Source organism: Chelonia mydas, chromosome 1, assembly GCF_015237465.2.
Source record: "Chelonia mydas isolate rCheMyd1 chromosome 1, rCheMyd1.pri.v2, whole genome shotgun sequence".
NCBI lineage: Eukaryota > Metazoa > Chordata > Testudines > Cheloniidae > Chelonia > Chelonia mydas.
The window spans coordinates 292353329-292366160 of NC_057849.1; the positions used below are offsets into that span (position 1 = coordinate 292353329).

Genomic DNA, 12832 nt, shown 5'->3' on the forward strand with positions numbered 1-12832 from the left:
AATAATGAGGAGGATAGATATCTGTTATGGAGAAGTCTGAATCCCTGGGTTAGATGGACACAATTCAACAAAATGTATTTTAATACAAGGTAGTACATCTGGTCACAACGACTGCAGGCTATAGCTACAGGATGGGAGATTCTGTCTCAGAAAGCAGCGACTCAGAAAAGAACTTAGGGATCATCAAAGGTAACCACCCCAACATGAGGCCTCAGTGCAGTGATGTGGCAAAAAGGGCTAATTTGATCTTTGGATAAATAAAAGGGGAAATATTAAATAGAAGCAGGAAAGTGATCTTGCCTTTCTACACAGCATTTTTAAGACAGCTGCTAGAATACTGTTCCAGTTCTGATGTCCAGGCTTCAAGAAGGATGTAGAAATACTGGAGAGAGTTCAAAGGAGGCCCACAAAAATGATCCAGAGACTGGAAAGCCAGCCTTACAATGTGAAGCTAAAGGAGGCTAAAGGAGCTCAACTTAACTTATCAAGGAGAGCGTTGAGAGATTAATTGATCACTCTGTATAATAATTGTATAGGAAAAAGATATCAGAGAGCTTTTCAATTTTGTTGACAAAGCATAACAAAATCCAGTTGCTGGAAGTTGAAGCTAGACAAATTCAATCTTAAAATAATACTCAATTTCCTACCAGTGAGGGTAATTAAACACTGGAACATCTCACCAGGGGAGGTGGAGGACTCACCATCACTTGGAGTCTTTAAAACGAGATTCAATGTCTTTCTAAAGAAGCTTTAATCCAGCTTCTTGGAGAAATCCTACAGCTTGTGTGTGCAGAGGATAAGGCTGAATGGTTACAGTGCTCTCTTCTCGTCTTAGAGTCTGTGAATCTATGAATCCCGTTGTTTATTCCCTTCCTTCATAGGGCACAGAGAGAGCAAGAAGCGCTGCATTGCCCTCAACTTCACAATAAAACACTTTCAGCTCTGCATCAAGACAATGATTGTAATTAAATCTCATCCTTCAGGGCTTCAACCAGTCACCTTTAAGGGTCAGGAAGGAATATTTTCCCCCAATAAACTATTGGCCAGATGTATTCTGGATTTCTTTTTGGCTAGTTCTGAAACACCAGGGGTTGTCCACAGCTGAAGATGGGTCATCTAATAGGGTGGACCTGTGCTTTGAGGTAGTACAGAGGTGCCTGGCTGGTGTGTCTTCCTCACATGCTTAGGGTGAAACTGAGTGCCATTTTTGGGGTCAGGAAGGGTTTTTTCCTCAGGTCAGATTGGCAAGGATTTGGGGGATTGTTTTCCTTTTTCTGCGGCATGGAAGATGGCATATCTGCAAGGATCATCTGAGCATATTGTAGCTAATCAATTCCTTGCTGGTGCAGGGTTTTCAGGCATTTGTGCCATCCTGATTTGTCCTGTTCTCTGTCTGTGGCACACAATAGTTTAGTCTCCTTATGACTGACATAAATTTAGTCTAACTGAAAACATTGGGTTCAGTATAGATATAACTTCCCTGTCACAAACAATCCCCAGATGAAAACGAATGGTGTTTTACCTTGGTTTCATCTACGGAAGTAAATCCTGGTCCATCCAGTGGCTTTCTCTGGTCTGACAGTCATGAATAATAATAGGAAGGAACAAATTCCAAATGGACAAACTTTTGTAGGTTTCAAGTTCACTCTTGCTACAATGCAATAAAATAGGTCCCCATGTGATTCGTTAAATGCCTTAAAAATAAAACCCTATAGTTTGTAACGTTCATACAATTACCAGATGGATGTTTTAGGTGACATCTCTTTTATTTACTCTTTGTACTTTCATTCAATCCAAGAAAATCAATTGAAATGGCAAGGTCAGTCACTGTTTCTTAAGATTACTTTCATTCCCAGCATCATGTGATTCTAAAGAACATGGGAAATTTGAACCAGATGGGAATTGTATAAAAACAGTAACTTTCTAATATTTTTTCCAGGGGAAAAAGTAAAGCGAAAGCTATAGCAAATTCCTAGATGATCTTTCTCAACTCCATGCTCTGGGGGCCACTTAAACCACCACTGTTTAATGCATTATATGTGATTTTTGTAAACAAAATACTTTCTTAGGGCCCAATGCTGGTTTCTCCATATAAATCCTGAATAGATCAACCAGGCTCAAGGGACCTACACAGGTATTGGATCAGGGATGGAATCCTGCTCCAAAACCCAAACCTAGTGATACAGGTAGGACAAGCAAGCAGCTCTGGCCTCTGTGAAGTCCAGTGTTGGATAGTATACTGATCCCTTGGCCACACTCCAGCCTCAAACACCCATGGCCCCAGTGAACAGCATGTAATTGAGCGCTAATATTCTAGGCATCTTATGACTTTTATGCAAAATTATAAATAGAAAAATATACCCAGAAGAATCTTCAGACGGTAAACAAATAAAATTCCCTGCTTTGGGTTACTCCTGCCCTGTTTCAGTGCAACCCCTCTGGGGAAGCTTAGGAAAACAGACTTGGGAAATCAACTAATCTGGTCCTTGGGTCAGACCAAAAGGGCAGTAAGCTCCAGAGTTGAGGACCCTTCACTGAAAATTCTGTGACGTCAGCCTCTTCCATTTTATACTTGGGAGAGTTAGCTTTACTGCCTGTGTTGATTGTATCTGCTCAATATCATACCAAAAGCAGATTTCTAGTGTAGCCAGATGCTAAACAGTTTAGGGCTTTATAGGGCAAAACCATCAGTTTGCACTATAATCAGAAACAAATTGAAACACCAGTAGACTACCAAGTACTTGTATAATGTAGTCTGTTGTGGCTTATGTCACTGTCAAAAGTGTGATTTACTAAGCAAGTAGCCACATTCTACACCAGATGAAGTTTCCAAGTGGTCATTGGTTGAAACTCAATGTAGAGTGCTTTGGAGTAATCTAGTCTTGAGATGGCAAGGGCCAGCTCATTGTGATGAGGTCCACATCCAAGCACAGATGAAAAAAGATCATAAACAGCTGAAGATAACACCCGCTGTAAATATATAAGTATAATATATAATAAGTATAAAATATAATTAACAAGGCTAGCACACTTAATTGATAGAAATGATAAAATCTCCACCATATCTTCAGTTCTTTCCCCAAACCTGCAGCATCGTCTTGGTTTTAGCCATGCCTCATCCAGCTAATGCTCATCCAAGCCCCATTGTTGGATAGACATTGGACAAGAAGCTCAACTGTACTATGGTCCAGCGAAATTGATATATAGGCTGTCATCTACACAGTGGAGGCATCAAAGCCTATAGCACTTTGCTAACTCCCCTAATGGGCACTTCCCTAATGTGTAAGAACATAAGAATGGCCATACTGGGTTATGCCAAAGGTCCACATAACACAGTATCTTCTCTTCCAACAGTGGCTGGTGCCAGATGCTTCAGAGGGAGTGAACAGAACAGGACAACTTATCGAGTGATCCATCCCCTGTCATCCAGTCCCAGTTTCTAGCAGTCAGAGGTTTAGGGACACCTCAAGCATGGGGTTCTGTCCCTGAGCAGCTTGGCTAATAGCCATTTGTGGACCTATCTTCCATGAACTTATCTAATTCTTTTTTTTTAATTCAGTTATGCTTTTGGCCTTCACAACTTCCTCTGGCAATAAGTTCCACAGGTTGACTGTGTGTTGTGTGAAGAAGTACTTCCTCATGTTTGTTTTAAACTTGCCGACTATTAATTTCATTGGGTGACCCCTGGTTCCTGTGTTCTGTGAAGGGGAAATAACACTTCCCCAATCACTTTCTCCACACCATCCATGATTTTATAGACCTCTATCATATCCCCCATCTCTTTTTCCAAGATGAACATTCCCAGTCTTTTTATTCTCTCCTCAGATGGAACCTGTTCCATACCCCTAATCATTTTTGTTGCCCTCCTCTGTACTTTTGTTAAAGGGATGGGTGTACTATGAATTTATATGGTGGCATTATGATATTTTCTGTCTTATAGTATATCCCTTTCCTAATGGTTCCTGACATTCTGTTAGTTTTTTTGACAGCTGCTGCCCATTGAGTGCATGTTTTCAGAGAACTATCTATGATGATACCAAGATCTTGTTCTTGAGTTGTAACAGCTAATGTAGACACCATCATTTTATACGTACAGCTGGGATTGTTTTCCCATGTGCATTCTTTTGCACTTACCAGCACTGAATTTCATCTGCCATTTTCTTGTTCAGTCACATTGAATGTTAGAACAGAACCCTGTAGAGCCTTGCATGAGAAAACCCTGAAGGCAAATGAGCGATCACCTGGCACTACCCAGTGAGGTCCCTCAAAAGAAAAGAAGGGGGTAACTCTAGATCAAGCCTTTATACGCTGTTAGGATCCAGTGTGGCTCAACAATACCTCATAGTCAATGATATCAAGGACAGCTTTACATACTTGTGGCATGATTATCCTTGTACTTACCCTGACATAAATCAGAACTATTTCCTTTGCAATCTCTGTCCATATTTCAACACTTTACCCCCTTTCATGGCTTCTTGGCATTCCAGATCTCCTATGCAGCCAAAATACATTTGGCTGCACATTGAGCTTGTAAATCCACAGCATGTCTGCGTAGCATTTTCTCCCTAATACAGCAGGGACAGAATAAGATGTTTGAATGAAACGGGAATGGGGAGGCAGAAAGATGTCCATTTACTAGAGCGGATAAAAACTGATCGTTTAAAAAAATTAAAAATTGGATTTTTTTAACTTAAATAATTGTTTTAATTTAAATCAAACCTATTTAAAGTTAAGTTTGAAATAATGACAACCTATGTAAAGCTTTTACAACCTATTAAAATCATTTAAATTAAATTCAAGAAATAATATTAAGTAGTACATGTTTGCAGCCAAATTTTAAAGAAAGTCAAACCACTGAACTGGCCAGGGGAGGGATAGCTCAGTGGTTTGAGCATTGGCCTGCTTAAACCCAGGGTTGTGAGTTCAATCCTTGAGGGGGCCATTTAGGGATCTGGGGCAAAAATTGGGGATTGGTCCTGCTTTGAGCAGGGGGTTGAACTAGATGATCTCGTGAGGTCCCTTCCAACCCTGATAGTCTATATTCTATGAAGTCCCTGGCTAACCATCTGGAACTAGAGATTGTTGAAGTAAACCAGCTTTTGATGGCAATAGCCTCTTCTGCAGGTGCAGAGAGAATATTTTCTTCATTCCAGTTTATTCAACTGGTGCAATCCTTCAAAATTAAGAAACCAATTGGGAGTTGAAAAAGCAGGAAAACTCCTTTTCCTCTTCCAATCTATGAATAAAAACTAGGTGTGCGAGGATGAAATCAAGCAGTTCTAAAATCTTGAAGGACATGGTGACCAGAAACAAGCATTTCAATTCACTAACTACAGATACTTCCTTTATTTAATAAATCAGTTTTTTTTCTTATGTATCCAGTGCATTTAAGGTAGTTTTATTTATACATTTATTTATTTATAAATAAATAAAATTCTGTTTTGGTTCATTTATAATTGAATTTGAATTTCCATCCAACTAGAGCTGGAAAGAAATCACAAGTAAAAAATTAATCATCTAGTAAATAAGAAATGTATCCTTATTTAAATCAAGTTTCCTGATTGCTGATTTCAATTGATTACATTCAGTGATTTAAGTTGCTTTGATTTAAATCAATCCACCCTTCCATTTACCACCAACACCACCCCTCCAGAATGACACATTGATTTTTAAAACACATACACTTTCTATGTAACTTCTGGCATTGTCAATAAGAAATGAGCATCAGAATTCTTTTCACTGTCTTTTAAATACAGCCACATGGGAGAATCAGCCAGCAGAAAGAGACAACACATTGAGTCATAGAAACATGTTATAATACATCAGAAACAACACAGAATAACTAAAGTGATCTCTCTTTGTTCCTTTTTTTTTGAATAGCAAGGTGAAGTTGACTGTTGGCCTTTGCCTTGTCCAGAGGTGGAATGTGAATTCAGTGTACTCCCCAAGAGTGAGTGTTGTCCGCGCTGCGTCACTGACCCCTGCCAGGCAGACACCATTCGTAATGACATCACTAAGACGTGTCTGGATGAAACTAATGTAGTTCGCTTCACTGGATCTTCTTGGATTAAACACGGCACAGAGTGCACCCTCTGCCAATGCAAGGTAAAGAGCATAAAAATCAAGCCAAGATGCCTCCTTACCAGGTGGTTCTGTGGCTTATAAATATTAATTCATTTAGTCTGGTCAGTGGGAAGTCAGTTTCTACACTTGCTGTTCAAAGGTTGCAATATGAAATGTTCACCTTTAACTGCAGTCTCTCCTGTCAGTGGTGCAGAGCTTTCAAGAACGAGATGATGATTTTAATGTGCCAGCAGGACAGAAATCTCACAGCATCATAGCCCATGTTGTATCTCACCTTGAGCAAGTGAACAAACATATCCTTTCCACAGAAACATCTTGCTTTGACTGTGATGGCAGATCTTACTCCTGCCAGCCCCTTGCTATTTTGCAGATACTTATAGGGTCAAATAATTTCCAAAGGTCCGTATGATCTGACCTCATACAGGAAATATATATTGTAGAGTGAGCATCAAATTACCAGAAATGCTATTTTCTCCTTTAGGATTGTGTTGATCAAATATTTTAAGCTTTGTAATGGCAAAAATGGAAATTCTGCTCTTCCTTGGTTTAAAAATGACAGCAGAATCCACATAATTTGGGCCTTTTATATTCCTCAGGGGTGAGGCACAAATTATCTCAAGAAGAAAGGTTCATGGTGAAAAGCTTCTGTGAATTCCGCTGCCTCTTCTAAAAGAAGTTAAAAAAAAAAGGGATGTTAGAATAAAGTATTTCCATTAGATAGATAGATAGATAGATAGATAGATAGATAGATAGATAGATAGATAGATAGATAGATAGATAGATAGATGTGAGGGGAACTGTATTTTGTATTGTGTATAACTGAAGAATGACCAGTAGCAGTTCCCCAACAGAGGTGATCAGCCGGGAGGAAGGCGGGAGAGAGGGAGAGCAGGATCCATTGGGATGGAGATCTATAACCCTCCCAAATAATTTCAGATCTCATCCCATGTCCTTCCCATAGGGCTATATAATAACACCTAAGGCTCCACTTGGAAGAAGAAACAGGATCAGAATCCCATTCTGTTGAGATGCCTGGGAGTGTAGAAGGAGCTTATTTGTATAAATTCCACTGGCTGTCAGTTGTGGAACATGTCCCATCTATTCTACCCTCTTGTGCTCCAAGACTGGTCTCTCTTTTTCACAACCAGTTTATACAGAGCTATGGGCTACTGGTACCAATTGTTGCCTTGTAAATTCAGATCATGATATGACCCTATATGAGTAATACAGATCCTATGCCAAGCTCCATGGGCTCCCGATGCGTCATGTCAGAATCCATTCTAAGATCTACAGAGGAAACCAGTGCAGCTAGTATACTCCACATAATTTCAATGACCAGATGGACATTAGTGTAATCCTTTTCTTTAGGATAGTCAGAAACAGAAATGCCAAATAGTCATTGTGCCTGTTTAAACTAGATTCACCATTTATCCTTAGGTTTTCCATGACAGAACAAGGAGCAGTGGTCTCAAGTTGCAGTGCGGGAGGTCGAGGTTGGATATTAGGAAAAACTATTTCACTAGGAAGGTGGTGAAGCACTGGAATGGGTTACCTAGGGAAGTGTTGAAATCTCCATTCTTAAAGGTTTTTAAGGTCCAGCTTGAGGAAGCCCTGGTTGGGATGATTTAGTTGGGGTTGGTCCTGCTTTGAGCAGGGGGTTGGACTAGATGACCTCCTGAGGTCTCTTCCAACCCTAATCTTCTATGATTCTATAATTCTATGTTATGAATTTTCAAGTATCACAAGGCATAACAGTATAATTAGAGCCTGAGACTCTTAATAATTAACATGTACCATTTGTTCCGCAAAGAACAAAACCTATTTTGTTTCTTTCCAACACTATGTTCTTTTTTGACATGTACTGTAAGTATTTTAGCTTTGTTTTCCATCCAAGCAGCCTAATCCAAGCAAACAAGGCAAATACCATAGTACAGCTTGTATAGTTTTGATTCTGTATCACAAAATATAAATACCATACCACTATGTGTCTCATTTGTACTGCTTCATTTCACTGTTTTCTAGCAGTACATCACATGGCAGGTCAAAGCTTTAGGATAAGCTTCTCTAACCAAGCTATTGCAAAATAGGTTTACATGAAATCCTTTAAGAATTCAGAAAGCCAGGCATCAGCTAAAGCTGACTTAGCCACAAAACCATTTCAAATCACAAGTAAAGAAGGTGAACTCTAGGATTGCTGGCATGGTTGTCTAGTCTCCTGCCACATACAGTCAAGAAAATGAATGAATGATTCTTACATCCCTGATCTTTAACCACACTTCAATCGACTAAATGTATTTACAGTAATTTAAAAATTATAGGTTTCAGAGTAGCAGCCGTGTTAGTCTGTATTCGCAAAAAGAAAAGGAGTACTTGTGGCACCTTAGAGACTAACCAATTTATTTGAGCATAAGCATAAGGTGCATTTGATGAAGTGAGCTGTAGCTCATGAAAGCTTATGCTCAAATAAATTGGTTAGTCTCTAAGGTGCCACTAGTACTCCTTTTCTTTTTAAAAATTATATGCACTATCTGCATTAAGAGTCATACTGAGAAGAAGAGGTAGAAATGCAACATATATCTTTTCTTCAATACTTCAATCGCTTTTCTAGGCATCCTGTGCCATTAATTGCTAATGTTTATAGAAATATGTCTATACTAAGATCTGGAGGAGAAACTTCAAAGATTAACCTTTGACAGCGTTACAGCTTGAAAGTATTAACTTGAGATATTCAATGCTAAATAAAACTCATGGTTCCCTGTGTCAAATCTAAATAAAACTCCTAATGCCTTGTCTTCTTTGTCATCTTTACTGCACACATTGGGCCAAATCCTGATCCATGTGAAATAAATAGCATATTGCCAAATGACTTCAATTCTATGTCTTAGTTTTATGGTATGGATCACAACAGTGATTAGTGAGTGAAATCATTAGATTCCTTTTACATAGAGTATGGGACTGAAGTGAAGATAGAAAGAACTAAAAAATAAACAGTTTATACATTTATTTAGAAATGTTCTTCTACTGGGCAGGTATTTGCAGGTGGTCATTCTGATTGTTAATTTGACTTTACAAAATACTAACCATTTAAATATCTCTCTTCTTTTCCCCTTCCTCCCTGCACACAGAATGGTCACGTTTGTTGCTCAGTGGATCCACAGTGCCTTCAGGAACTGTGAAGCTAACAACCGTGTCTCACAAGCAGTTTCTGGTTACAGAATTTTCCTTCACAAAAAGACCTTTAGACCAAAAATTGTATAAAGCCAAAACTGAAATCATATCAGTTTTGTCCATCTAAAGTGCAGAAATGTTCTGAACTGAGTGAGCTTTCAATTACCTGAGTCAGAATGAAATCTATGGAACCGGAGAAAAGCTCAGATGTGTAAACCTTTCTTTGAGGTCAGGCTCAACTTCTGGCTATTTATGTGTCTGGCATCATTATGCAGAATATTAGGTTAGTGGTAAAGTGACACATTGTAACATTGTACCTAACGATGTCAAGATCGAGAGACAAATAGAAGTGATCATTGAGCCTACTGAAGCTTTGAAAGTCCAACACTTCAATAGGCACAGAGATTTTTACTTAATAATATTTGAATCTGCACAAATTTTGTTTGATTGCTCCCTGCAGACTCTAGCAGAAATTTGAATAAAGGGAGGATGTCTTCAGGAACAAAGAATATAGCAGCTAAGATGTGTTATGTACAGTACATGCTCTGAAAAAAGATATAAGTTATTGTAAAAAAAGTGATGCACAGGCATGGCTACTTAATGTTTTCTGATGGGGAAAGTCATCTATATTTCCTTGTTTTACTGCACTTATTATTTCTTGATTGAATTTGTTCAGTATAAGCTCGTTCTTGTGCAAAATTAAAATAAATATTTCTCTTACCTTATAATATTTCTGGCTTTGAGTCTCCTTCACTGTTACAGGTGATACTTTTATATATTATAGATGACTGTTTCTCCTTTGTGAGTAGGGTTGAATATAGATGTTTCTATCTGGCACAAAGTTGTGACATTATTTCATATTTGTGCTAGTCTTTAAGGGATTGATCTTGCAAATGCTTATGCATGTGAGTAAGTTTACTCCTGTCAGTAGTCCCATTGAGTTTGATAGGACTATTCATGTGCATAAAGGTTTGAAGGATCAAATTCTAAATGTTGATAGGATACTGCCAAACTGGTTAGACGCAACATTTGACCTTCCTTAAAGCTGTTCTAACTGGTGGAAAATTCTCTCCAGATTCGAAGCCCCATTTTTGTTGCTGTTAAACTCCACAACTTTGGTGATTTCAGAGGTGCTGGCACTCAGAGTGCGGGGGGTGCTGCCACACCCTTGGCTTGAAGTGATTTCCATTAAATCCAGGGTTTACAGTTTGGTTCAGTGGCTCTCAGCACCCCCATTATACAAATTGTTCCAGCACCCTGGGGTGATTTTGATAATTTTGTAATAAAAATTAATAGCCTCTGCTAATGTGTGATGATTCTCCCAATATATTTATTTCTGTTGCTGCAAGGGCAGTCATCCAGCGATCAGAGGAAATGTAATTTAATAAACCCAATTTTCACTACTGATGTGACAATAAACAAAAGAGGCAACATGACCAAAGCTGTGTGGTGCTACATATGAGGGGAAAAAAGAATACAAATAATACAAATAAAATAAAGATCTAAAAAATATTCAGGAAAAAAAGGACCAATGCAACATTCTACAGTGGACTATTAAAGCTATGAAGGTTTTCAAACTGAATAAATCTTTTTTCTCTTCAAGACCTTGTCCATAAATAATAGCTACTCATGGGATTTTCTGTTTTATCCTCAGTTTCTGACAAGCTACAATCAATGTTCTTGAAGAAGCATGTTTGCTCCTTAAAAAGAGGCTGTTTTGTGCACTGTTTTCCTGTCTGCAAATAATTGTCAAGGGGTCATGTTTTGCCCTCAGATACACAGGCACATTTCCTGTTGATTTCAATGGCAGTTGTGTGCCTGTATCCGAGGGCAGATTTGACAGACGGTGTGACTGTTTGGGGATTATGCTGTGATTTTCATTATAAAATGTGTGTTAGAAATACACAAAGCTCAGACCATTTGTTTTTTGTTGTGCAGGGTAAAAAAATGAGTTAACATATTACTTGAGGGCAAAATCCTCTAGCTCAAGTAAAGGCTGCAGAAAGCCCTGAACGAACACTGTGAAACTAGCACATGGAAGGGGCAGGAGATACATAGCCCAGCTTCATGCACACTTAATGTTGGACTCAGGGGATTTAAGGGTCATGCAGAGGAAGTGGGTGGGGGGGAGTCTGTTCAGTTGGTCCACAACTACATGAATCCAATAGCTTAACACCCTTTGTAAGGCTTAAGTATGAGGCTTGGCGCATTACTCCATGCCTGGAGCTGTAATAGCAGCCACAAAGAGGCTAGAAGGGTTTTCTATGCCTTCTCAGTGGGCTGGGATTCTGTTTCCCCTAACCTCCAATGTACTTTCTCTGCATGTAGTCTGGCTTGGGTTATGCACAGAGATCAGGTTTGGCCCTAAGACAAAGGTAAGATCATAAGATCTCTTCATTTTTTTTTCTTCACTTCTTCGAGGCACAGTAACATTTACACTTCATACCAGCCTGTACTTCAGAACTCAGAATGGTGAATTATGGAAAACAAATCTCTCCATTCATTGCCAACCCGCCCCTGGAATGGTGTGTCTTATGTTTTGGGTTGTTGTTGGTTTTTTTTTACCATCTCATTGAACAACCTGCACTTCGCCAACAACTAGGTCAAATATAGCCAAGACATACCATAATAGTTTTTTGTCAAAATGAACCATGTTCTCAAATCCTGAGACAGCCAGTCAATACTATAGGTATTTGAGGAGCACAAGTTATTCAGTCGAACAAAGCTGAATGAATAAAAGATGAGAAGGGGTTGAGTGAGCATTTTCTAATCCAGGTTGCTAATTAGATGGGAGTTCTTGTAAAGGTCAATAAATTCCACAAAGACATCTCGATAATCCCCCCCCCCAGCTAAATTGACCCATCAATTAGTAGTTCATCTTTCTAATTTTCCCCCAAACAGAAAAATTAAATACTACTGAAAATTGATCTCCAAGAATTCCAGGCCTAAAGAATCTCTCAGGTAATATCAAACATTTATTTTCCCTTACAAATAATTCATTTGACGTACTTCTTAGCCATCTCACAGGAACAGTCAGAGTGAAGCTGCTCTGTTGTGTTCTTCTACTGACCTTTCATTATTGGTGCACTGTTTTCAGCATTAGAATTCAATAACTTCCATAGAAGAGTTGTCACCTGTTTGCAGAGTAATTGCCCTAAGTTAATAGACCTGCAGATACAAAGGCAGAAATGTCTTCAGTTACACTGGATTCAATTCTATGGTGAAACAAATTGGCAATGAATAGCTGCATTGTAAACTGTTGAAAACTAAATTCTTTAACTGGAAATTTCTGGTATCTATAAATTCACCCTGGGCAAGAGGAGGGAGAAAGCTAGATTTCTCTTCACTCAGTGCTGGTGTTAAACATTTCTATGTGAGACCAATTGAGCCTCAAAGTGAAATGTTTATTTTCATTCCAGAGGTTAGATTCATAGAAGTTGAACTGTGCGTCCCAAATATTCATCATACTGTGCAATAAACTTACATTAATATATGTATAGTACCAAAGCTCTAAAGCAACATGGTGACTACGCATATAGCTTTGTGTGTGCGTGTATGTGTGTGTGTGATAAACTGAGTG

At 38.8% G+C, this 12832-nt stretch overlaps 1 protein-coding gene across 1 annotated transcript in view; it reads left to right on the plus strand.

Moving 5' to 3' along the window:
• Nucleotides 1-9982, plus strand: part of NELL2 (neural EGFL like 2) — a 227738-nt gene extending 217756 nt beyond the window's left edge. Inside the window, 2 exon segments of the mRNA XM_037887796.2 lie at nucleotides 5881-6105; nucleotides 9210-9982. Coding sequence (XP_037743724.1) covers nucleotides 5881-6105; nucleotides 9210-9260 — 276 coding nt within the window. The 3' untranslated portion in view covers nucleotides 9261-9982.
• Nucleotides 9983-12832: the final 2850 nt, after the last annotated feature.